Raw genomic sequence first — 26,112 nt, 5'->3', positions numbered from 1 at the left:
ATATTTGCAAAGCTCACTTGCAGGCCTTTGCATTTCAAGCAGTGTCTCCAGAGACAAGTGCAAGTTGTCCATATACCCAAATCTCGGACTATTCAAAAGCAATTGCATTCTGCTCTCAGCCTCTCTCTGGGTGCGTTTTTCACCATCCACTTCACCACTGTTGTAAGAGGACACAACTCTGCTAGTTTCAGAGGAGTTGCACTAATTTATGCAATTGGGATATTTTGACCTAAAGATTCATTCTGATATATTTTTATTGGAAAAAATATAATCTTATGTTTGTTTCATCAAATCTTTTTTTCAAGAAGGAAAAATATTTTGGCTGCTTAGTGTTGTTTGCGTGGAGGAGGATATTTCTCTTTCCTTGCCAGGAAGATTTTTTTTTTTCCTGGGAAAAAGTCAACTTCCCAATTCTACAGCTTGCCCATCAAATCTTTTCAGAAACTACATCTTCTCTTCTATTAGTTTATAAATTCATTTATATTAATTAACTATACACTTTTGCATTGATTCAGATGTTGTTAGAATTAGCTACATTACAAACTGGGACTGGGCTCTTACATTTTATAGCAACATAAGGAATGCATGCCTTTCTGTAATTTAAAATATTCAGGAGCTAATAAAAATGACTACATATAAGGTATGGGTTGAGAGGAGCAAGTGTGTATGGGGGCGGGGGGGGGGGGGGGGGAGGGATGGAAACAATGAGACCTTGAAACCAGGCAGCTTGACCAAGTATTAGGCCTGGGAAATTAGGCGAGGCAGTGGGGTTGCGCACAGCTGTTCAGTGGGGAGGCCTGGTCTCCCAGTGCTGGAGCCTACCTCTTCTCCTGCCAACCACTGCCCCTCCTGCACACGTGAAAAGGGGAGAAAAGCAAGGTTAAATAGGATCTGTGCTCTGACAAACTCTGTGCTCTGCCTTAGTTTAAGGTTTCAGAGTAGCAGCCGTGTTAGTCTGTATCCGCAAAAAGAACAGGAGTACTTGTTGCACTTTAGAGACTAACAAATTTATTTGAGCATAAGCTTTCATGGGCTACAGCCCACTTCATTAGATGCATAGAATGGAACATACAGTAAGAAGATATATATACATACATACAGAGAACATGAAAAAGTGGAAGTTGCCATACCAATTCTAAGCCCTGGTCTACACTATGAGTTTAGGTTGAATTTAGCAGTGTTAGATCGATTTAACCCTGCACCCGTCCACACAACGAAGCCATTTTTGTCGACTTAAAGGGCTCTTAAAATCGATTTCTGTACTCCTCCCTGACGAGGGGATTAGCGCTGAAATCAACCCTGCTGGGTCGAATTTGGGGTAGTGTGGACGCAATTTGACGGTATTTGCCTCTGGGAGCTATCCCAAAGTGCTCCATTGTGACCCCTCTGGACAGCACTCTCAACTTAGATGCACTGGCCAGGTAGACAGGAAAAGCCCAGCGAACTTTTGAATTTCATTTCCTGTTTGGCCACCGTGGCGAGCTGATCAGCACAGATGACCATGGAGTCCCAGAATTGCAAAAGAGCTCCAGCATGGACCGACTGGGAGGTACTACATCTGATCGCTGTATGGGGAAATGAATCTGTGCTATCCAAACTCCATTCCAAAAGACAAAATGCCGGAATATTTGAAAAAATCTCCAAGGGCATGAAGGACAGAGGTTATAACAGGGACCCGCAGCAGTGCCGCGTGAAGCCTACCAAAGAACCAGAGAGGCAAACGGCCGCTCCGGGTCAGAGCCCCAGACATGCCGCTTCTATGATGAGCTGCATGCCATTCTAGGGGGTACCTCTACAACTACCCCACCCCTGTGCTTCCCTCTTCTCCCACCCCTCCCAGGCTACGTTGGCAGTTATCCCCCCATTTGTGTGACGAATTAATAAAGAGGCATGAATTTGAAACAACAATGACTTTATTGCCTCTGCAAGCGGAGATCAAAAGGGGGAGGGAAGGGCGGTTGGCTTACAGGGAAGTAGAATGAACCAAGGGGGCGGGTTTTCATCAAGGAGAAACAAGTAGAACTTTCACACCGTAGCCTGGCCAGTCATGAAACTGGTTTTCAAAGCTTCTCTGATGCACAGCGCGCCCTGCTGTGTTCTTCTAACCGCCCTGGTGTCTGGCTGTGCGTAATCAGGGGCCAGGCGATTTGCCTCAACCTCCCACCCCACCATAAACATCTCCCCCTTACTCTCACAGATATTCTGGAGCACTCAGCAAGCAGTAATAATGATGGGAATATTGGTTTTGCTGAGGTCTAACCGAGTGAGTTAGCCAGCGAGCTTTTAAATGTCCAAAGGCACATTCTACCACCATTATGCACTTGCTCAGTCTATAGTTGAACTGCTCCTTACTACTGTCCAGGCTTCATGAGCCATGAGAGCAAGGGGTAGGCGTGACCGCACGGTGCTGCCGACTGGGAGAGCAGCCCGAGGCAGAAGCCTCCAGCTGGCATGATATTTCAGGCAGGACTGAATCTGCATTAGACAAAACTTAAAGAAGAGAATGATCTGGAGCCATTCCCATTTTTGTCCAGGCACCCCCGACCGACCTCACCGAGGCCAGCCAGGAGCACCTATGTCTGCCCAGGCGCCCCCGACCAACCTAATCGAGGTTGGCCAGGAGCACCCACAGGACGACGATAATGGCTAGCAGTTGTATTGTACCGTCTGCCATCCACAAGGCAAGGCAAGGGGATGCTGCTGTGTAGCACTGCAGTACCGTGTCTGCCAGCAGCACCCAGGAGACATACGGTGACAGTGAGCTGAGCGGGCTCCATGCTTGCTGTGGTATGTCGTCTGCATGGGTAACCCAGGAAAAAAGGCAAGAAACAATTTTTTGCCGTTGCTTTCACGGAGGGAGAGGGAAAGGGAGGGGGGCCTGACAACATGTACCCAAAACCACCCATGACAATGTTTTTGCCCCATCAGGCATTGGGAGCTCAATCCAGAATTCCAATGGGCGGCGGAGACTGCGGGAACTGTGGGATAGCTACCACAGTGCAACACTCCAAAATTGACGCTAGCCTCGGTACTTTGGACGCACAACGCTATAGGGTTTACCTCTGTTTGCTGTAACTTTGAACGTAAGGCTAGAGGGGGTTCCTCTGGGCTCTTTGAATCTGATTACCCTGTAAAGTTATTTTCCATCCTGATTTTACAGAGATGATTTTTAACCTCTTTCTTTCTTTAATTAAAAGCCTTCTTTTTAAGAACCTGATTGATTTGTCCTTGTTTTAAGATCCAAGGGGATTGGATCTGGACTCACTAGGAATTGGTGGGGGAAAGGAGGGAGAATGGTTAATTTCTCCTTGTTTTAAGATCCAAGGGTCTGGATCGGTGTTCAACAGGAAATTGGTGGAGAAGTCTCTCAAGGCTACCCAGGGAAGGGAGTTAGTATTTGGGAGTGGTGGCAGCAAAACCAGATCTAAGCTGGTAATTCAGTTTAGAGGTTTTCATGCAGGTCCCCACCTCTGTACCCTAAAGTTCAGAATGGGGAAGGAACCTTGACAAGCGGTCATTAGGTTTCTGGTATAGGGTGGTGTTTATGTGACCATCGCTTATTAGCACAGTAGTGTCCAGGAAATTGACCGCTTGTGTGGATTGGTCCAGGCTGAAGTTGATGGTAGGATGGAAATTGCTGAAATCATGGTGGAATTCCTCAAGGACTTCTTTTCCATGGGTCCAGATGATGAAGATGTCATCAATGTAGCGAAAGCAGAGTAGGAATGTTAAGGGGCGAGAGCTAAGGAAGCGTTGTTCTAAGTCAGCCATAAACATGTTGGCATTCTGTGGGGCCATGCAGATACCCATAGCAGTGCTGCTGACTTGAACGTATATATTGTCCCCAAATGTGAAATAGTGAGGACAAAGTCACAAAGTTCAGCCACCAGGTTTGCCGTGACATTATTGGGGATACTGTTCCTGATAGCTTGTAGTCCATCTTTGTGTGGAATGTTGGTGTACAGGGCTTCTACATCCATAGTGGCCAGGATGGTGTTTTCTGGAAGTTCACTGATGGACTGTAGCATCCTCAAGAAGTCAGTGGTGTCTCGAAGATAGCTGGGAGTGCTGGTGAGGAGAGAGTCCACATAGCCAGACAATCCTACTGTTAGGGTGCCAATGCCCGAGATGATGGGGCATCCAGGATTTCCAGGTTTATGGATCTTGGGTAGCAAATAGAATACCCCTGGTTGGGGCTCTAGGCATGTGTCTATACAGATCTGTTCCTGTGCTTTTTCAGGGAGTTTCTGGAGCAGATGGTGTAGTTTCTTTTGGTAATCCTCACTGGGATCGGAGGATAATGGCCTGTAGAATGTGGAGTTAGAGAGCTGCCTAGCAGCCTCTTGTGTCATATGCCAACTTATTCATGATGATGACAGCACCTCCTTTGTCAGCCTTTTTGATTATGATGTAAGAGTTGTTCCTGAGGCTTTTGATGGCATTATGTTCAGCCCGGCTGAGGTCATGGGGCAAGTGATGCTGCTTTTCCACAATTTCAGCCCGTGCACATCGATGGAAGCAATCTATGTAGAAGTCCAGTCTGTTGTTTCAACCTTCAGGATGAGTCCAAGCAGAATCCTTCTTTTTGTAGTGCTGGTAGGAAGGATTCTGTGGGTTAGTATGTTGTTCAGAGGGGTGTTGGAAATATTATTTGAGTCGGAGACGTCGAAAGTAGTTTAAATCCTCTCTGATGAGCCATGGGATTCACCAGAGCACCGCTCCTCTCTGGCCCTCCTTCTCCACATCACAATCTCCCTAACCTCTTGTCTGCCACACCCAGCATCACGTCCGCCCTCCATTCCCTGTAACACCCAGAAGTGGTAAAGTTTCTGTGTTACCCAAGGAAGAAGGGAATGTTCGGTCTCGCCCTGGTATGGAGTGGGAGTGTAACGTGAGCAGAGCAGCCAGAAACTTGGCAGTTCTCCTGGCTTTTCTTTGCAGATTTAAATTAGATTATGACTAACAATGGAATAACTCCTGTGTTTAATCTGAAAAATGTCCTGTTTGTGACGTTATGATAACACCAGGGCATGAGAAGTTTCTGGTGACTACGGGTCTTTAGCCAGAGAGATTCCAAGAAAGTGAGATTTTCAATAAAAGTTTTACAAAAGCAGCATTTAAAAATGTTTCCCCTGGCAAAGTCTGTCCATGTTTTACTGGCGGAGGGGGAGAAGAAAAATTGAATTTTCCTTTGAAGTATTATTGTGTTTATTTGGGAGATTAAATTAATTGATTAGAGTGTGAAGCAGAGGGAATTTAACCTTAGGAGGGAATGCCCGTAGCCACCACAACATAGCACTTGCCTGCACTTATCAAACAGAAATAGATTTTGCTTGTGAATTCTTTGCACGAGAGATAATGTACAAAACCTGAACAGAACAATGGACGCCAGAATCATCTCTCACCAAGACTCCCTCTTGTCCATCTTGTTGCAAAGGGCTGGGATTTAGAGAATGATACAGTTTAAATTGGGTAGGGGAGTTTCTTTGTTTTTCATTCTTTATGGGACCATAACAAGATTGTGTGTGCTCTGCATCAGTGAAAAGATGCCATGGACTATATTAAGGAATCTGATCAGTAGTTAAAATCCAACTGGTTTCATTTTTGAAAACTTTCTCCTCAGTGAAGTACTCATCCAGATGGTTGTGATTTATGCAGCCAATGTACCAGCAGCAATTATAGAATCACTCAAAGTAAATATTATGGAGTCTTGGTTCCAGGAAAGTTCTTCATGATGATAAGTCAAAATATCAGTGCAAAACAAGCCTCTGAATATTCAGCATGTGTGTTTGGTTTGAAAGCATGGAAAAGTTTGGAAATGCATTAACAAATTAATGGGTTTTAAGGCCAGAAACATAATTATCATCAACTAGTCTGACCTCTTCTTTAACCAAGTCCTAAGAATTTCTCCCCATGATTCCTAGAGCTCAGTGTGATGCTCCCTCCATGCACAGCTCTCTCCCTTAAGAGGTTCTACCTCTCCCTTCCCCACCCTCCCAGCCTCTTCTGTGCTATTTCTTACCTGGACTAGAGTTAATTAAGGCCTGTTGACCTGCTACCAATCCCTTGTCAGGTTATCACATGCATGAGGTGACTGGGATGGTCCATTTCTCTCTGTATCAGCTTTAGGGAGCAGCCTTGTAGGCCAGCTCCTCCTTAATCCACCTACAAAGACACTCAGTAACTCTTCCATCCTATCCTACTGCTGTCTCTTTAAAATGCAAAAAAGCACTGTGATCAGGTGAGATCCCACTAACCCAGGAACCTATCCTTGTAACAAACCCCGATGCCAACTCTGTCCACATATCTATTCAAGTGACATCATCATAGGACCTAATCACATCAGCCATACCATCAGGGGCTCGTTCACCTGCACATCTACCAATGTGATATATGCCATCATGTGCCAGCAATGCCCCTCTGCCATGTACATTGGCCAAACCGGACAGTCTCTACGCAAAAGAATTAATGGACACAAATCTGACATCAGGAATCAAAATACTCAAAAACCAGTGGGAGAACACTTTAACCTGTCTGGTCATTCAGTGACAGACCTGCGGGTGGCTATATTACAACAGAAAAACTTCAAAAACAGACTCCAAAGAGAGACTGCTGAGCTAGAATTGATATGCAAACTAGACACAATCAACTCCGGTTTGAATAAGGACTGGGAATGGCTGAGCCATTACAAACATTGACTCTATCTCCCCTTGTAAGTATTCTCACACTTATTATCAAACTGTCTGTACTGGGCTAGCTTGATTATCACTTCAAAAGTTTTTTTTTTCTCTTAATTAATTGGCCTCTCAGAGTTGGTAAGACAACTCCCACCTGTTTATGCTCTCTGTATGTGTGTATATATATCTCCTCAATATATGTTCCATTCTATATGCATCCGAAGAAGTGGGCTGTAGTCCACGAAAGCTTATGCTCTAATAAATTTGTTAGTCTCTAAGGTGCCACAAGTACTCCTGTTCTTCTTTTTGCGGATACAGACTAACACGGCTGTTACTCTGAAACCTTCTTCTGATGGGGTCTGTGAGTGGGGTCATTGTTTACAAATGGGTGAAAAAGTCAGCTGTTTCCTTCCTGAAAATCCTCTCTGAGGAGACTTTGATTGGACTCCTGTGTGAAACCCTGTAAAGCCAATAGAGACGGGAAGGGTACCTGATCTGCGCAGTCATAACTCTGAAAGTAAGATTCAGACATTATGCTTTGCTGTGACTTTAACCTAACTGCTAATCTGGAGTTAACTGAAATGATATGCAGTAGTGTATTATCCTCTCCAAAAGAATCTCAGACAAATAGCTTCCAAAATTATAAGAAACTGAAGCAACCTTTAATAAACTTGGAAATAACACTAGCAAATGTACCTGTCTCATATGGTACTACCACATACACCTCAGCAGGCAAAATTTCTCCTGTGCAACTGCCATTTTACAAGTGCTTAATACCACCTGTATGGAATCCACACAATCAATCAGCTATTGGTTTCCACTTGAAAGAGTGACTCACCGCTTTGCTTTTTCCTGCGTCTTCTGCAGCACACCACAGTCAGAACCAACCCAACGAACACTATGAGTAGGGTCACTGAGGTCAGCAACCAAGGAACTGAAAACCACCTGCCTGTGGGAAATAAAATCAAACAAAGGAACTTCAGATACGTGAGGCCTGGTCTACACTACGAGTTTAGGTCGAATTTAGCAACGTTAAATTGAATGAAGCCTGGACACGTCCACACGACGAAGCCTTTTTTTCTACTTAAAGGGCCCTTTAAACCGGTTTCTTTACTCCACCTCCGACGAGGGGATTAGCACTGAAACCGGCCTTTCTGGGTTGGATTTGGGGTAGTGTGGATTGAATTGGATGGTATTGGCCTCCGGGAGCTATCCCAGAGTGCTTCATTGTGACCGCTCTGGACAGCACTCTCAACTCAGATGCACTGACCAGGTAGACAGGAAAAGCCTCGCGAACTTTTGAATTTAATTTCCTGTTTGCCCAGCGTGGAGAGCACATGTGACCAGGCAGAGCTCATCAGCACAGGTAACCATGATGGAGTCCCAGGATCGCAAAAGAGCTCCAGCATGGACCGAACAGGAGGTACGGGATCTGCTCGCCATACGGGGAGATGAATCAGTGCTAGCTGAACTCCGTAGCAGTAAATGAAATGGCAAAATATTAGAAAAAGTCTCAAAGGCCATGAAGGACAGAGGCCATAACAGGGACGCACAGCAGTGCCGCGTGAAAATTAAGGAGCTAAGGCAAGCCTACCACAAAGCCAGAGAGGCAAACGGAAGGTCCGGGGCAGAGCCGTAGACAGGCCACTTCTACATGGAGCTGCATGCCATGCTAGGGGGCAGGGCTGGCTTTAGGAAGTGCCTGGCCCGATTCGAACAGTTTCGACGGGGCCCCGACAGGGATGATTAAAAAAAAAAAACCAAACACGTAAAAAAAACCAAGTGGGGCTTGTACTCACCGGGCCGTGCTCCTAGTCTTTGGTGGCGGGTCCTTCACTCGCTCCGGGTCTTCGGCGGCACTGAAGGACCCGCCGCCAAAGTGCCGCCAAAGACCTGGAGCGCCGCCAGGTGAGTAAAAATTAAAAAGGCGCCTCTAGCCAGGGAAGGGATTCTCTGCCACTTGCCCCCCACTCTGGGCAGCCCTGCCACTGGGCACGGGATCCTTATAGGTGCGGGGCCCAATTCGGGGGAATTGGTGGAATTGGCCTAAAGCCTACCCTGCTAGGGGGTGCAGCCACCACTACCCCAACCCTGTGCTTTGACTCCCTCAATGGAGAATCACGCAACTGTGAAGCGGGTTCGGGGTACGAGGAAGATGATGAAGACGACAATGAAGATAGCTCACAGCAAGGAAGCGGAGAAACCGGTTTCCTCAACAGCCAGGATCTGTTTATCACCCTGGACCTGGAACCAGTAACCCCCGAACTCACCCAAGGCGTGCTCCCAGACCCTGAAGGCGCACAAGGGACCTCTGTTGAGTATACCTTTGTAAATATTACACATGGTTTAAAAGCAAGCATGTTTAATGATTAATTTGTCCTGGCAATCGCGGCCAGTACAGCTACTGGAAAAGTCTGTTAACGTGTATGGGGATGGAGCGGAAATCCTCCAGGGACATCTCCAGATAGCTCTCCTTGATGTACTCCCAAAGCCTTTGCAAAAGGTTTCTGGGGAGGGCTGCCTTATCCCGTCCGCCATGGTAGGACACTTTACCATGCCAGGCCAGTAGCACATAGTCTGGAATCATTGCATAACAAAGCATGGCAGCGTATGGTCCCGGTGTTTGCTGGCATGCAGACAACATCCATTCCTTATCTCTCTTTGTTATCCTCAGGAGAGTGATATCATTCACGGTCACCTGGTTGAAATGGGGTGATTTTATTAAGGGGACATTCAGAGGTGCCCATTTCTCCTTGCCTGAACAGAAATATTCCCCGCTGTTAGCCACGCAGTGGCGGGGAGGGGTGAAGTGATCATCCCAGAGAATTGGGTGTGGGGGGGGAGGGAGGAGGGTTAGTTGGGTTTGTGCTGCATGTTAATCCGGAAACCGCAGCCCCTCCTTTTACATTGCAAACCCATTTTAAATGGCCAACCCAATGGGTGCTTGGTATGGGAAATGAGGGCGCTGCTGTTTGAAACCATTCCCACATGTTATGAAGGTTAAAAAAGCCAAAAGACTGTGGCTTACCATGGCTGCCTGCAAGCTGAATTCTGTTGCCTGGCACTGCGTGAGTGATCTCTCACACCAAACCGGCAGGCCCTCAATATAAGAGGAAAAATGCGACCTTGTAACGAAAGCACATGTGCTGTGTAATGTGAACAGCAAAATTTACCATGAAAGAGTGTACCCATTGTTCTCTAAAACGTGTCTTTTTTAACCACCTCTCCCTTCTCCTCCACCAGCTGCAAATGTTTCTCCTTCACAGAGGCTAGTGAAGATTAGAAGGAGAAAACGGCAGACTCGGGATGATATGTTCTCGGAGCTCCAGATGTCCTCCCACGCTGACAGAGCACAGCAGAATGCATGGAGGCAGTCAATGTCAGAAAAGCACAATATGAAAGAGGAGAGGTGGCGGGCTGAATCACGGGCTGAAGAGAGCAAGTGGCGGGCTGAAGAGGATAGGTGGCATCAGCTTGCTGACAGAAGGCAAGAGTTGATGCTCCAGCTGGTGGAGCATCAAACTGATATGCTCCAGTGTATGGCTGACCTGCAGGAAAGGCAGCAGGAGCAGAGACTGCCGCTACAGCCCCTGTGTAACCAACAGCCCTCCTCCCCAAGTTCTATAGCCTCCTCACCCAGACGCCCAAGAACGCAGTGGGGGGGCCTCCGGCCACTCCACCCCAGATGATTGCCCAAGCATCAGAAGGCTGGCCTTCAATAAGAGTTAAAGTTTTAAACTGCAGGGTGTCCTTGTCCTTCCCTCCTCCCCCACCCCTCCCGGCTACCTTGGCAGTTATCCCCCTAGTTGTGTGATGAATTAGTAAAGAATGCATGAATGTGAAGTAACAATGACTTTATTGCCTCTGCAAGTGGTGCTCGAAGGGGGGGGGGAAGGGTGGTTAGCTTACAGGGAAGTAGAGTGAACCGGGGGGAGAGGGGGGAAGTGTTCATCAAGGAGAAACTAGTAGAACTTTCACACCGTAGCCTGGCCAGTCACAAAACTGGTTTTCAAAGCTTCTCTGATGCGCACCGCGCCCTGCTGTACTCTTCTAACCGCCCTGGTCTCTGGCTGCGCATAATCAGCAGCCAGGTGATTTGCCTCAGCCTCCCACCCCGCCATAAAGGTCTCCCCCTTACTTTCACAGAGATTGTGGAGCACACAGCAAGCAGAAATAACAATGGGGAGATTGGTTTGGCTGAGGTCTGAGCGAGTCAGTAACGATCGCCAGCGACCTTTTAAACGGCCAAATGCACATTCTACCACCATTCTGCACTTGCTCAGCCTGTAATTGAACAGCTCCTGACTCCTGTCCAGGCTGCCTGTGTATGGCTTCATGAGCCATGGCATTAAGGGGTAGGCTGGGTCCCCAAGGATAACTATAGGCATTTCAACATCCCCAACAGTTATTTTCTGATCCGGGAAGAAAGTCCCTTCCTCCAGCTTTTGAAACAGACCAGAGTTCCTGAAGACATGTACCTTTCCCGGCCATCCCACGTTGATACTAGTGAAACGTCCCTTGTGATCCAGCAGGGCTTGCAGCAGCATTGAACAGTACCCTTTTCGGTTTATGTACTCGGTGGCTTGGTGCTCCGGTGAGAAGATAGGGATATGGGTTCTGTCTATTGCCCCACCACAGTTAGGGAATCCCATTGCAGCAAAGCCATCCACTATGACCTGCACGTTTCCCAGAGTCACTACCCTTGATATCAGCAGGTTTTTGATTGCGTTGGCTACTTGGATCACAGCAGCCCCCACAGTAGCTTTGCCCACTCCAAATTGATTCCCGACTGACCGGTAGCTGTCTGGCATTGCAAGCTTCCACAGGGCTATCGCCACTCGCTTCTCAACTGTGAGGGCTGCTCTCATCCTGGTATTCTGGTGCTTCAGGGCAGGGGAAAGCAAGTCATAAAGTTCCATGAAAGTGCCCTTACACATGCTAAAGTTTCGCAGCCACTGGGAATCGTCCCACACCCGCAACACGATGCGGTCCCACCAGTCTGTGCTTGTTTCCCGGGCCCAGAATCGGCATTCCATGGCATGAATCTGCCCCAGTAACACCATGATTTGCACATTGCTGGGGCCCGTACTTTGGGAGAGGTCTATGTCCATGTCAATTTCTTCATCACTCTCGTCACCGTGCTGCAATTGCCTCCTCGCCTGTTTTTGCTTTGGCATGTTCTGGCTTTGTATATACTCCAGGACAATGCGCGTGGTGTTCATAGTGCTCATAATTGCCGCGGTGATCTGAGCGGGCTCCATGATCCCAGTGCTATGGCGACTGGGCTGAAAAAAGGCACAAAACTATTGTCTGACGGAGGGAGGGAGGGGCGAGTGGTGACATGGCTTACAGGGAATTAAAATCAACAAAGGTGGCTGTGCATCAGGGAGAAACACAAACAACTGTCACACAGAATGTCCCCCCCAAAGATTGAACTCAAAACCCTGGGTTTAGCAGGCCGTTGATTTCACGGAGGGAGCGGGAAGCAAATGAATACAGAACAAATCTGGTCCATCTATCTTTTACATCTTAAGCTGGCAGCAGACGGTGCAGCGTGACTGATAGCCATCGGCATCTTCTGGGTGCTTGGCAGAAAATGGTGCATTACGACTGCTAGCCATCATCGTCAAGACGGTGCAGTAGGACTGCCGGCAGGACTGAGTCTCCAGGAGACAAAACATGTCTGCCCAGGCGCCTCTGACCGAACTCACTGAGGAGTACGATGATGATGGATACCAGTCATAATACAGTATCTGCTGCCAAAAGGCAAGGAGCGGCTGCTGTATAGCAATGCAGTCCCACGTCTGCCAGCACCCAGATAGCCGATGACGGCTACCAGTCATACTGCACCGTCTACTGCCAAAAGGCAGTTAGCTGCTGTTGTGTAGCAATGCAGTACCACGTCTGCCGGCACCCAGATGACATATGGTGATGGTGAGCTGAGCTGAGCGGGCTCCATGCTTGCCGTGGTACGTCATCTGTACAGGTAACCCAGGTAAAAAGGCACAAATCGATTGTCTGCCATTGCTCTGATAGAGGGGTAGGGGCCTGACGACATGTACCCAAAACCACCCACGACACTCTTTTTGCATCATCAGGCATTGGGATCTCAACCCAGAATTCCAGCAGGCGGCAGAGACTGCGGGAACTGTGGGATAGCTACCCACAGTGCAACTCTCCAGAAGTCGACGCTAGCCTCGGTACTGTGGACGCGGTCCGCCGACTTAATGCACTTAGAGCATTTTATGTGGGGACACACACAATCGACTGTATAAAAACGATTTCTATAAAACCTGCTTTTATAAATTCGACCTAATTTCGTAGTGTAGACATACCCTGAGAGAGTGTAGAGGGCGTAATGGGGAACCGGGCGATGGTGGGCTCTTTCCAATTTCTATTTAGGTCACCACTAGAGTTCTTCAGAGCAGAAATTGGCTGAGTAAATTTATCTTTGACAACACACTTGTCAAAATACCTGTGGTGCCCATCTTCACCACTTATTTCCCCCCTATTCTGTTTCAACATCCTCTGGGAAATCAGAAAACATTTCGTCAAGCTAACAAGGTGTAACCAGAATCATTCCCAGCAAAGAAAACTTACTGTCTCTCCATCTCTGTCATGATGATTGGTAGATAAATAAGCAGGGCCTTGTGTATTCAGAAGCCACAATATTTTTTGAAGAATCCTACCCAACAAGTCCCCCTTACTGCAAACTGTATTCCAGATTCCAAGTTTTCATTTATAAAAGAAACATGTATTTCTTATTTAAAATTTCTATTGTAGTTGCAAAGATTAAATTAACCTTCAAAATATGAATTGAGTGCATGTAATGATGCTTGCAAGCAGGCTTAAACAATAGTTCAAAGACATGTAAACTGCTTTCCTTCATCTCAAGGTGGAATTAGCACCAGACCCCAATGACGACAATTTAAGGGCTTGATCCAATTCTCATCTAAGTTAATGGAAAGACTCTCACTGACTTAAATGAGAATTGGATCAAGCCAAAAATGTCCATAGTGTCAATAAGAACTGGTTGAATTTTTTCATCGGAAATTGTTTTTCTTTGAAAAATTGCAGGTTTGTCCAAATTGACACATTTTACAAAAACAGTTCGATTTCAAGAACCTTTTTGATTTTTCAACAAAAACAATTAAAAAACCTAACTAACATTGTTTTCTTTTCAAAACTGAAATTTTCACCACTTTTCAAAAACAGAAACCAATGGTTCAATTCCAGATGAAATTAAAATTTTCATTTTTTCAATAAAAATATTAAAAATCCAATTTTTGGTGGAAAATTTTGACCAGTCCTGTTTGTTAACCATTTGTGCTAAAAAGATCATTAAAAATCATACAGCCTAATGGATTCGATCCACAGTCCCAAACTGCCTTGCATGCCTTCCCAGGTGCTATAAAACCGGAATGATTGTCTAACAGTCAAGGCACCGAATATACTGTAATTCGGGCCATGTGGGTTTCATTACCATTTCTGTCACAGGATTCTTGTGTGATTTGGACAAGTAACTGAAGACGAGTGCTCAAAAGGAATCAGGCTCCTAATTTCTATTTAAATCAGTGGAAATTAATCAATGGAAGGAGCCTCGCTCCTTTTGAGTATTCAGCCCTTAATTTTTTAATGCTTCCGTTTCCTCTCTCTAACAACTGGGCTAATAATATTTATCTACGTCATCAGGATGGTGGCAGGACAAATTAATTAGCATTGTGATGTGCTCAAATACTAAAGTGATAAATCTAAAAATACCTATAAAAATTGAGCCTCAAGTGTCCTCCTCCCGGCTACCCAAAACACCAGTCTCCACTGACAACTTTTACATTGTTGTGTTGATAGTAAAAAAAAAAAGTTGGTGTTACACTGAAAATTTTAGGGCAGAGAGCACTTAACTGAATTCATTATTAAAATAAACAACAAGTGATATCGTACTGACTGAATTATTCATTCTCATATTTAAGTCAATAAAAACCCTACATAGAATTTTCAGCCCGAGGCATGGGTTTGCCACAGGAACCATGAGGCCTTGTCCCAGAAAGCATACAGACATCTCTAATTCCGACCCCCCACACCCCTCAGAGCACATAGTGATAGACTGCTGTCCCCTGCACCAAACCCCAATGCAGTGCTGAACTCAGAATAGGATCCTCTCTCTTTCTCCCTCCCCACAACACAAACACTTTCCTCTCCTCTTTCTTGGAAGTCTGTTTCTCGTTATCTCCCCCATCCAAAAATGGGGCTGAAGATATGCTAGTACAAAATCTTGCAGCCAAGAGGACATTAACACTGGTCGTATATATCACTCACTCACCCTCTTTCACTTTCACACTGTAATCTCTGTCTTCCTCCATGTGCCGTACTCTGCAGATCAGCAATTGGCCTGCCAGGCTTGTAGAACTGTTGACATAGAGTTTGCTGATGACGGACACTGTTCCATTGGGGTGCGTGACCACCTCTTCTGTCTTTTCACTCTCAGCTTTTGGCACAATCCAGGAGATCACAGGACGAGGCCAGGCATTAGCAGAACAAGTGGCTGTCAGGTTACCTTCAGAGACGACATAATGGAGAGATCCTCTCAGCTGCTCTGAAACACATAAACACAAGGAGCTTTTGACCAAATGGAATAGCATCGAAACCAATGTACCTCATTGCATTCTGAGGCAACCTGAGGGAAGGAATACAAACAAGTCCCCCACCCCAGGCCCTTGCAATGATTCATTCCCTATTCCCTTGTTCCCTTATATTGAAGGGAACTATCATGGAGGCGTTAACTTCTTTTATGACCCCAGAATTGTGGGTTTCTACCAAGAGATAAATCATGTGGCCGCTTGACAATGTTCTCCTAGCTGCTACCAATAGTGCTGTGCAGTGAGGAGGCTCACGCAGCCCGAGTCCTAGCCATGTCTGGGAAGACCCTGCAGGGAGGAAGTTCTCCCTCCATGAGTTTTAGCTGGCACTCAGAGGACGCTCTGTTCTTAAAGTAAGAACGCTCACAGTGAGAGTCTCCACATGCAGTAACATGGGCCTGCAGAGAGGCAGCTCACATTGCTGGAGTCCCTCTAGCAGTGATAGCTAGGGTATTCTTCTAACGCAGTTCCAGCTAATACAGACCTGGTACTGCTGTTGGGAAGTTCCCAGTGCTGGAGTCCTTGATGCAACTGACCAGTGAATGCTGCGAGCTAATGCTGCTGATAGAAAACACCTTCCCTTCCCTTTAGAGATTTTGCCCCACAGAGAACCTCACCATAGACAGTCAAGCAGGAGTCTTGTACGATGGCTCCTGTGGGAAAGGTATTAAAGATGCATGCGTAACATCCGTCATCCTGGATTCTAACTCTCCAGAGGGTAATGGTCGTATCATTTAGTGACAGGCGTGTGAAATTTAATCGACCTCGATATTTTTCAACAATATTTACTCCTTTAGATACACTGTATGTGGCCAAATTTTCATTCACTCCAGTATTTTTCTTCTGCCATGTAACTTGCAGAACGTCATGTGACTCCTTCAGGAAGCAGCTCAAGGTCCCGTTGCCACCCACCTTCACCACGTTTTTCTGTGTCACTGTGTCCGCTGTAGTGATATAAAACAATATATGAAATAGACAAATATCACCTTCGCTCATGCTTAGAAATCTCTTGCTGACTTTCTGGGCCAGATAACTGGCAGGTGTAAAATGGGGCTATTCTATTGACCTCAATGGAGCATTGTTGGTTTACACCAGCTGAGGTCCTTGGCCTCCATCTTTATTAGACCATCAAAAAGGGAAAGCCACTTACTGCACCTCCTTACCAACCCCTCTAAACACCTACCTCCACTTGATTAAATCCACATACGGTTTCTGTTCTCCCAACAGATTTTTTTTTCTAATAAGAGGTTAGAGGAAGACTGGATAGCGAGGAAGACTGGATAGCAAGAGAGACCCAAAGCCATTCCCACAGAATCAGATGGAGAAAGAATCCATTAAATTATCTATGCACACAGAAAAAGAGGGAGACTTAGATTAACTGGTTTCTGAGACCAGTGGTTCACAAAGTTATTTGCTTGTGTCCCCCTTCCTTCTGTCTGTAGTAGTTTATGCCCCACCCCTGCCACACAAGTACACATACTGATAAAAAAAATCCACATGCAACTCTCACTAAATAGTAAAAACATTAAGGCATTGATTCAAACAGAGCCATTTAAGTATATAGTAATGTAAATTTTAAGTGAGATACTGCTTACTGGCATCACACTGTTGTTACTGGTGTGATGGCTGCACCTGTTTGTTTTTTTTTGGAGAAGAGCCATTCCATCTTGGGTTGGTAATACCATGCCATGGCATGCTTACTTCTGTGCTGCTAGCGTTGGCGTTGCTGCCTTCAGAGCTGGGTGCCCGACCAGCATCCACTGCTCTCCGGCAGCCCAGCTCTGAAGGCAGCCAGCTCCCAGAATACATTCCGTGTCCCCCAGTTTAAGAATCTCTGTCTTAGAGGACCCAGCGAGGTGTCACTTCACTTCACTGATGGAGCCTCAGGAATCAGAGACCAGCCCCCACACTCCTTGTAGAAATCTGAGAGGAAATTCCATTGGCCTTACCTTCTGTCCTGCAGAGCATGATAAAGACCACACTCAACATCAGACCTTGGTAAGTCATCTGAGAACTGAGCTGTTCTTTCATCTGGAGATGCAAGAGAAATTTGATACATGAAGTTATGGGCTTAACAGTAGATATATTTCCAATGATAATGCTCCCATTTATGGAGCCATGACAAGACCGCTCTTGGATGTGACAGGAACACATTTGCAAACTGCAGAGAAAGTCCATTCTAAAGGCTCCATTACACTACCAAATGTGATTGTGGTGTAGGAGCTGGAAAGTTACCTGAAGTTAAATCTCTTTCCTCCCGCCCACCCCCAAAATTCCACATTTAGAGCTAGAATTTCAAACAAGCTCTAAGGATGTGTAACTCACACACCTTCTGGGTGTGATGTTCTGTCCCATCTAGTGGCACTGAGACCACTTAAAGAGAGAGCAATTAGTAAGTCCGCTCTACAGCCTTAGCTAACAGCTCATGTGGTAGAGGCTCATGCACTAAGCTCCAGAGATCCCTGATTCGATACTACCCGCCAATTGCGCCACAAAAACCTTTGCACATGCACTGTATGTAAAATAGGCATTTTCTCGTGTAAATCATGTTTGTGCACCCAGCACCTATATACATGGAAAACAATTAGGTCATCCAAGTAGACAGGGACCTCCAGGAGATTCATGTCTCCAACTGTTCACACCATTAATCTTTGAAAGGTAGCTGGAGCCCCACAAATGCTGTGGGGGCATCCTCTCAAATTGGTAACATCCAAGTGGACACATAAAAGCAGTTCCCTCTTTATCCACCTTATTCACAGGTATTTGATAATATCCACTGAGAAGATCTAATACAGTAAACCATTTACTTCCATCTAAGCAGTTAAGGACATCCTCAATCCTTGGCATTGAAAATTGGTCTGGTACAGTGAGCTTATTTAGAGTTCTATAAGCTACACACATTCTGTCAGATCCATTCTTCTTCCTCACTACAACAATTGGAGAGGCATACGGGTTTCGTGACTAAGAAATTATTCCAGTTGCCATCAAATCACGTAAGTGTTTCTGAACAACTTCCACATCAGCTGGGGCCAGGCAACGGGATCATTCTCGAAAAGGTTGAGAGTCAGTTACACGGATAGGGGAATCTCCAAAATCAAAACAATCGGGTGTCAAGTCATAAGTGTTGCTCTTGACTGCTACAATATGCATCTGAGGTAGTACATCAACTGGGAACAACTGGGCAATCACTGTCCCACGCCGAATGATCACTTTGTGAACAGATACATTTCTAACAGTAACTGTGATCCTTCTAGTAGACACTACCATAGCTGCTTGCACCTCAGGCCTGACCACAAATCCTCCAGGTAGAGACATTACCTCTGGTGTTTCCAATAACAACAACTGACCTGTAGGCTGAACAGGAAACTTAGGGATCTTAGTCACTTGAGGGGTGCCACCGGGTGGTATGTGGACAGTTCTTTTCTGTGAGTACCACACACTGCCGTACCTATTGGCATCCTCATCAGAAACAAAGAGATTCTCCTTGGAAGCATTTATAGGCTTCACGTATGTTAGGGTGATAGGGAAGGTATTGATGTATTGTTCCCCCATGGTTTCCTTGCATACTTTGAAAAATCACCGGAGCAGACTGGTGTTGGTTCCAACCAAGATTGAGACATTACTCTTGACACAGGGGTCTGGGCATACTAGGACTAAAGTGTCCAGCTTCTCGGGAACTCCCAGAATGGACTGTGGGAACTCAATTTGAATGGACAAGTATCCCTCATATGGGTATTTTTGATTACTCAACCACCAGATTTCCAAATTATCTCAGGGCTGGATAGGCAAGTGACGAAGGTGGGTGTTGCAAAATATTTTATATAGCATGGTGACCGGCGAACCAGTGTCCAGAGGGGCATGAGCATAAATGCCTTCTACTTGAACAGGGACAATGGGAGCTGGACTGACCAGTCCTAGGGGCAAATCCCTTCAGCTACTAGCAATCTGTTGGTGACACCTAGTGGAGCGTACCTTCCTTGATGCCCCAGTTCACTCCTTCACTGGGCTTCTCTGAAGTTTTCCGAATTCTTTCTGGCTTGGATAAGCTTGCGGGCGACTTTCTGTAAATCTTCTTCCGCTTCACAGTCTTGTTTTGTGGCCATTCTCCCCACACTTGTAGCAGAAGAAGTCACTTCTACAAGTAGTTTCCACATAGCCTCTTGAACGACGGGTGGTAATATCAGCCACTGCATCATTGGTTCTCAGAAGGGCATCCCTCCTTTGTAACTGACGGAATCTGTCAGGTTTTCCACTAGAGTATTCAGCTGGAGTAGCTGATTAACTTGCTCAGTTAGACACAGCAGGCCCTTCTTTAGGTCAGCTATTTCATCATGAGGAGCCACAGCGGTAAGAGTGCATACAGAAGCTGCAGGTATGCGGCCAGCTTCCCGAGCAGCCAGTTGATCCTCCTCTTCCCTGATATCCCGTACCAGTCTGGAGAAGGAGGGGGGATTCCAAAGTGAATCAGAAAGCTGCAGCTTCAGGGCTATCAGGTTGCCAGGACAAAGCACCCTTCAGTACTTGCTCCATCCTCACCTGATCATTCCCTTCTTTACCAGTGCCTTATGTAGTAGTTTCACCAGACGGCATATGTACTGTGAAAGTTTTTCACCTTCTTCTTGCTATGTGGACCTGCTATGCCACCACCAAGCTCCCAAGAAAAGGCATTCAACATAAACAGAAGACATTTTATTACAACGTCCTCATTAGTAACATTCCATCTCTGAATCCCAACAAAATACTACTGTGTCCTGGGCCTTTCATCTTATGCACACAGCTTCTAATTCATTTACTGTCACTGTGACAGCTACCCCCTCTCAGCCTCCTTGGCTCACAAAGGGACATTAAATTAATGTGGGGTGGGGAACACTTGACAACGATAAAGAAAAACACTTTTCTGGAGAGTGACCTCACCCAAGGCAAGGGTTTGCGTTTCAGGAGCAGAGAAGGAAACAGATGTGACAAGAACAATAAGAAGTGGAGCATTACTCAGGAGAAAAACAAAATTCTTGCATTGTCCATGGAAACACAAGAGACATAGTAAAAATAAGAAGTGCCCTCCAGTGAGATAGTAGGAAAAAGATAAAGACTGACAGACAGACAGAGAATGAGAGGAAAGGTACCTAAGAAAATAGCTGTTTCCCAGGACACCTGATCACTGAAAAAAATCTCTCCTTGAACCCAGAGTCCTGCTGCCATGCAATCAGCCCTTAGGGCTTAACAACAAAAAAACCCATAAGCCACTATTTCTTATTATTGTTAATAATAAATAATAATAATACCTGCCCATCAGGGTACTCTCCAAACACATGCATTCTATTTAATAAATCATGTAATGCATATAGTCAATGATGCATTTGTAAGGAGATGATGTAAAACATCTAGTTCCTGGTTAAATTCAGCTTGCCTTGATGCACTGCCAAGTCACTTAGTAATAACATTCCTCACTATGGTGGCATTTGATTCAGTTGTTCTCAGTGACTTCAATCTGCATGCAGATTTTAAATCTTCTAAGGCAGTTTAGGGTTTCCTGGGTGCCAAGAGGACCATGGCCTTTGACGGATCAGGCAGGTCTGCCCTCAGAAATTAATGTAGCCAGAAATATTCCAGAACACTCTGAGTGAGAATTTTATTCCACAGACAGACCACTGCCTGGGTGGTTTAGTAGAACATTAAGGGTATGTCTACACTGCAATAAAACACCTGTGGCTGGCTTGTGTCACCTGACTCAGACTCACAGGGCTAGGGTTGTGGGGCTATAAAATTGCAGTGTAGAGATCTGGGCTTGGGCTGGAGTTTGGGCTCTGGGACCCCTTATTAGAGTATTGACATATCCTATAATACTTTTTATCCTCCATCCCTAGGCACGCTCTTCACTGTCTTGTTTCTCACAGATCACTTCGGTTGACAAATAATCTGCCACATTCAGAAGAGAAAGAAAACAAAATCCTTTGTATTTTCCTCCAACATAGCATCTTCAAAATCTCAGACAGCACATTTGTTTTGGACGACAGAATGTCTGATAAATTCTAATGGTCTCATCTTAGTAGCTAGCTGGGTTCCTCTTACTGTGAGAAAACTATTTGTTATTATATGGACAAGATTGGTCAACTTAGAGATGGGCTCTCTGTTTCCATGGTGACCAAGCAAGGTCTTGAGGGAATAAAGTCCTAGTCTTGTTTGCTAGATCTTCAGCTGGTAATGCTCACTAAGTGTGACACTCTGTATCTCAGGGGAACACCCTGCACCCCCATGTTTATCCTTATAATCTGATTGTGTTGTATCCAATGCAAAGTTTGTCATGTCGGGTGTCTTCGGAAGGCTCATGATGCACTGAGCATTGTTGTTATAGTAATGTTATAGGTTGTAATTTCATGCATATAGTTATGAGGCTGAAAATGTGTCCTCATGGCTTAAAACAAGCCCAGGCAAAACTCTCCAGGAACAGAGGGGCACAGTTCACACCTTATCAGGGCACGTATGGGACAAACCATCCCCACCTCACAGGAACAAAGGACACTGGCCTAGGCAGCAACAAAGGATCTGTTGGACTCTCGAGTGAGTCACCCCCCTTCCCTTGGTCAGTCAGGGACTACGATGAGGTAATGCTCACTTGGCCTGGAAGTGTGGGGGCAAAGCCAAGAGGGAAGAAAGGACATGATAAAAGGGAAAGATGTTTGTGATGCTCTTCCTCTCTCTTCCACCTCCATGTACAGACACCACCAGCAACGGACTTAAGCGCTGATCAAAGGGGAGAGCCTGGCTGAAGGGCAACCAGCCAGTCTGTGGTGAGAAGCACCTAAGTTTGTAAGGGCACTAAAAGTGTTAAGATTAGCTTAGAATCTGTTTTGCTTTTATTTCATTTGACCAAATCTGATTTGTGGTGCTTTGACTTATAATCACTTAAACTCTATCTTTTGTAGGTTAATACATTTATTTGTTTATTCCACCCAAAGCAGTTCATTTGGTTTGAAGCATGTCAGAGACTCCCCTTGGGATAACAAGCCTGGTATATATCAATTTCTTTGTTAAATTGACAAACTCATATAAGCTTGCAGCGTCCAGCGGGCATAACTGGACACTGCAAGATGGAGGTTCCTAGGGTTGTGTCTGGCACCGGAGATATTGGCTAGTGTCATTCAGTTGCACAATCCAAGCAGCTTACATGCTAGAGGCTGTGCGTGAACAGTCCAGGAGTGGGGGTTCTCACAGCAGAGCAGGGTAAGGCTGGCTCCCAGAGTCAAGGATTGGAGTGACCTAGCAGATCACTGGTCCAGATAACACCAGGGGAACGTAACACTGAGGTACTGACTGAAATGTTGAAAGAGCTTTATCCCACAACCTGTGTTTTAGATCCATGTGCTTCCTGGCTGGTGAAGACCAGTGGAGAAACGCTGGATCTGTTGCTTGTGGAGATTGTCAATGCCTCTCAGAGAGAGGGGGCAGGGAGTTGATTGCTTTGAAGGAAACATAAGTGCAACCTTTGCTCAAGAAGTCATAATTTGATGTTGACTATCTTGCCAATCATCTATCAGGATCGTATCACCTCTTTTTGGGTAGATTGTGGAGAAGGTTGTGGAAAAAAAAAACCTCTCAGTAACTAGATGCCCTAGATCTCTTTGACTCTTGTCAATCTGATGTGGACCTTGCTTTGGCACAGAGACTGTGCTGGTGGATGATCTCTTCCTAGCAATGGATGAAGATCAGGTGTCCACACTAGTATTATTAGATACATCAGCTGCCTGATTGATCACAAGGGTTGATAACTCACCTAGTGACCCCAACAGGAGTGGAAGGGGTTGCTCTTCAGTGTCTTTGTTCTTTTCTCTCAGAGTTCACAATGGATAGATGTGGGCAATCATTCCTCTTCTCGGAGAGTCAGAAATGGGGTGTCGCCTGGTGCCAATCCATCATCCCCCCTGTTCGAAATGTATAGGGGGGTGTTAAGGAGGTCAGCAAGAAGGCATGGGGTACAGTGTTTTCAGTATACTGAAAGCACCCAGCTCTATGACTCCACCTCGTCAGACCCAGATGATGCAACTCGGTACTTCAGCCAGTGTCTAAATGAGACTGGGGTATATATGAGAGTGAGCTGGCTGAAGCTCAACCCAAACAATACTGAAGTGAGGCTGGTCAGTTAGGGGAATCAGAGGAAATGGTGGAGGTAATAGCACTCCAGTTAGCTGCTAGGAATAACTAGTAGTAGTTACCAGAAGAGCTGGTGAGAAAATAGCTTTCCCCCCCAGCCCACCCCTTGGGAAAAATTTCAACATTTTGGCAAAATACTAAAAGATGAAGTATTTCAGCTGAAACAAACATTTCTATTGAAAAAAATAGCATTGCAGTTCCTTATAGGAATTGTAGTTTGGGTGACATATGCTCCTGTTCTCTTCTAGGGGCTGGCCTCTGTGGTTGGACTACATTTTCCATGATGCACCACTTGCTACCTCTTGGTGAAGGGAGAGGGTACAACATAGTTGATCAAGGTGCATCATGATAGCCCTGGCAATAGAAAAGAGAGAAGCCTAAAGCACCCAAATCAGCACTCCCATAAAGCATGGTGGTGCAACTTTAAATTGGAACATTTTTGTTTTCATGTGTTCAATATTTCATAAAAAAATGGAAGTTTTCCACAGGAAACAACCACTTTTTGTGAAACAATTTTATTTTGTCAAAATCACAATTTTCCAGTGAAAATCACTGTTGATATAAAATTTTTGACCAGCCCTAGCTAGTCGGATTCACAACTTGGGGGTGATTTTAGACACTTCCAACATCTGTGTTATGATTATATTACAGTAATAATTCAGTCAGATTTTTATCATCTGCATCTGGCTAGACAGTTGCAACCTTTCCCAATGGATGTGGGCCATACCACTGTACCCATGCTTTTGTTACCTCAAGATTAGACTGGTGCTAAGCACTCTGTGGGGCTACACCTTAAAACCATTCAGATGCTGAAGCTGGTGCAGAATGTCGCTGCTTTTTTATTAAGGCAGTTATTTCACTGAGAACATATGTCACCAGGTCTCTGGGATCTGCATTGGCTGCCTGTTGGTTTCTGGGTGGAATTTAAGGTGTTGGTTATGACCACCAAAGACCTAAATGGCCTGGACCTGGACTAGCTGAAGGATCACCTCTTGCACCCTGAATCATACTGCCACATCCGTTCTCTCGCAGGGCATAGGTGCCAACACTATGGGTGCTCCGGGGCTGAAGCACCCACTGAAAAAAAAACAGTGGGTACTCAGCACTCACCAACCACAGATGTTCAGCAGCACTGCACCAGCATCACAGATCAGTTGTTTGGTGGGGCTGCCAATCAGCTGTTTGGTGCCTGGAGGGGCTTGGGGGAGCACAGAGAGCAGCAAGTGGAGGGCAGAAGAGGGGTGGGAAAAGGCGGAGTGAGGGTGGGGTTTCATGGGAGGGGGCAGAGTGGGGATGGGGCCTCAGGGCAGTGGAGAAAAATAAAAAAAAAATCAGCTCCTATGCCGCAGCGGCACTCGAACTGGATTCCCTTCACTAAAAAATGGAAGTGCCAGCTAGCAGGACATTCTCTATGAGGGTGCTAGGATTCTGGAACTTGCTTCATTCCGCTGCCCAAAATAGATTGAAATTTGGTAACCTTCCAAGCATTCCAAAAGATATTTCTTTCACCAGACATGAAGAGGGCTGAAGGTACACTTCCTAGAATGATGAAGGGGCAGAAAAGAAGTTTTTGTGTGTGTGGCTAGTAGGCTGGCTGGCTTCCTGTACAAGTGCTGCTGAGATTTAATTGTATGAAGTGGTATGTTATGGTGCCTAGAGCCCTGGTTAGGTGTCTTTTAGTTATTTAAACTGAAATCAAGAGTAACCAAACTGCTTTTTCAATATTCCTAGTGTGCAACAAGGATTACCAACATCAGCCAAACCGACTGACTGTTTCTGAGAACAATTTCTGTGAAGAAAGTAAATACTCAGAGTTATGAGCTTTCAGCAAGATTCAAGGAAAGCACTGGAAAAGAGAGTTAATTGCAAGTTATTTCCTGTGTCCTGTTATCACTTCTGTTCTTGGGGAGGCGACTGCAATTTAAAAACAGAACTTCTTTCCATTTCCCAAATAAATCTTTAGAGGAAATGGTAGCGCACAGCCACACACAGTAATGAGCAATCTATCAGTAACTGGTTAATTAATATAGCCTTTTAGCCATAGGCCGTAGCTCACAATATAAAATAAATACAAGTTTTAAAATAAACACAGCTAAGTCAGATGGATACAGATTTGAACAATCTGTCTTTATGCTTCAAATGGGCTAAATTCATCCCTGATGTAACTCTATGGAGAAGAACAGTTATACCAGGGTTGAACTTAGACCAAGGTTTTCCATCACATGGAATAAAACCATAAAACTAGAATCTACCAGCAATGACACAACTGAATAAGGAATTTGCCAAACAGCAAATACCATCCACATTCAACTGGTGGATCATAATCCGACCATAATTCAGCCATAATCAACTGATGGATATTTGAAAGAGTGCACATCCAACCGTGTTGAGGGTAATGGCTAGAGGAAGAATTGCATATTGTGTGAGTATTTCTGTACAACAGAGATAAGAGCCTTAGATATATGATGTCACATAGGCATGTAAGCATGCCAATAAAGTTGTGGTCAGAATAAAGTACTAGTGATTGTGTTTTAATGTTATGCCCTGTCTTTTCTGTGGCTGGTAATGTTACTAATGGTGTTAATCATGGGATTGTAGGGGTTGCGGTTGTGACTGGTCTCTACGCCTCTGCAAGAGGAATGGGGGTAGTG

At 45.5% G+C, this 26,112-nt stretch overlaps 2 protein-coding genes across 4 annotated transcripts in view; one reads left to right on the top strand and one right to left on the bottom strand.

Annotated features, from left to right (window-relative positions):
* BTLA (B and T lymphocyte associated) overlaps positions 1–26,112 on the top strand; it is a 177,276-nt gene that overhangs the window by 109,506 nt on the left and 41,658 nt on the right. The gene's annotated exons all lie outside the window — the stretch shown is intronic.
* Positions 1–26,112, bottom strand: part of LOC101937388 (OX-2 membrane glycoprotein) — a 51,512-nt gene that overhangs the window by 19,852 nt on the left and 5,548 nt on the right. For 2 of the 3 annotated variants that reach the window (XM_065588840.1, XM_065588843.1), the window contains exons 3-6: positions 17,263–17,344; positions 15,931–16,257; positions 14,998–15,270; positions 7,516–7,626 (exon numbers count right to left, since the gene is read on the bottom strand). In XM_065588840.1, coding sequence (XP_065444912.1) covers positions 7,516–7,626; positions 14,998–15,270; positions 15,931–16,257; positions 17,263–17,344 — 793 coding nt within the window. The remainder of the gene's footprint in view (positions 1–7,515; positions 7,627–14,997; positions 15,271–15,930; positions 16,258–17,262; positions 17,345–26,112) is intronic. The other variant, XM_024103580.3, reaches the window with a different exon arrangement.

The sequence above is a fragment of the Chrysemys picta genome, chromosome 1 (assembly GCF_011386835.1).
Source record: "Chrysemys picta bellii isolate R12L10 chromosome 1, ASM1138683v2, whole genome shotgun sequence".
Classification (NCBI taxonomy): domain Eukaryota; kingdom Metazoa; phylum Chordata; order Testudines; family Emydidae; genus Chrysemys; species Chrysemys picta.
This window is presented reverse-complemented; position numbering and strand designations above follow the sequence as displayed.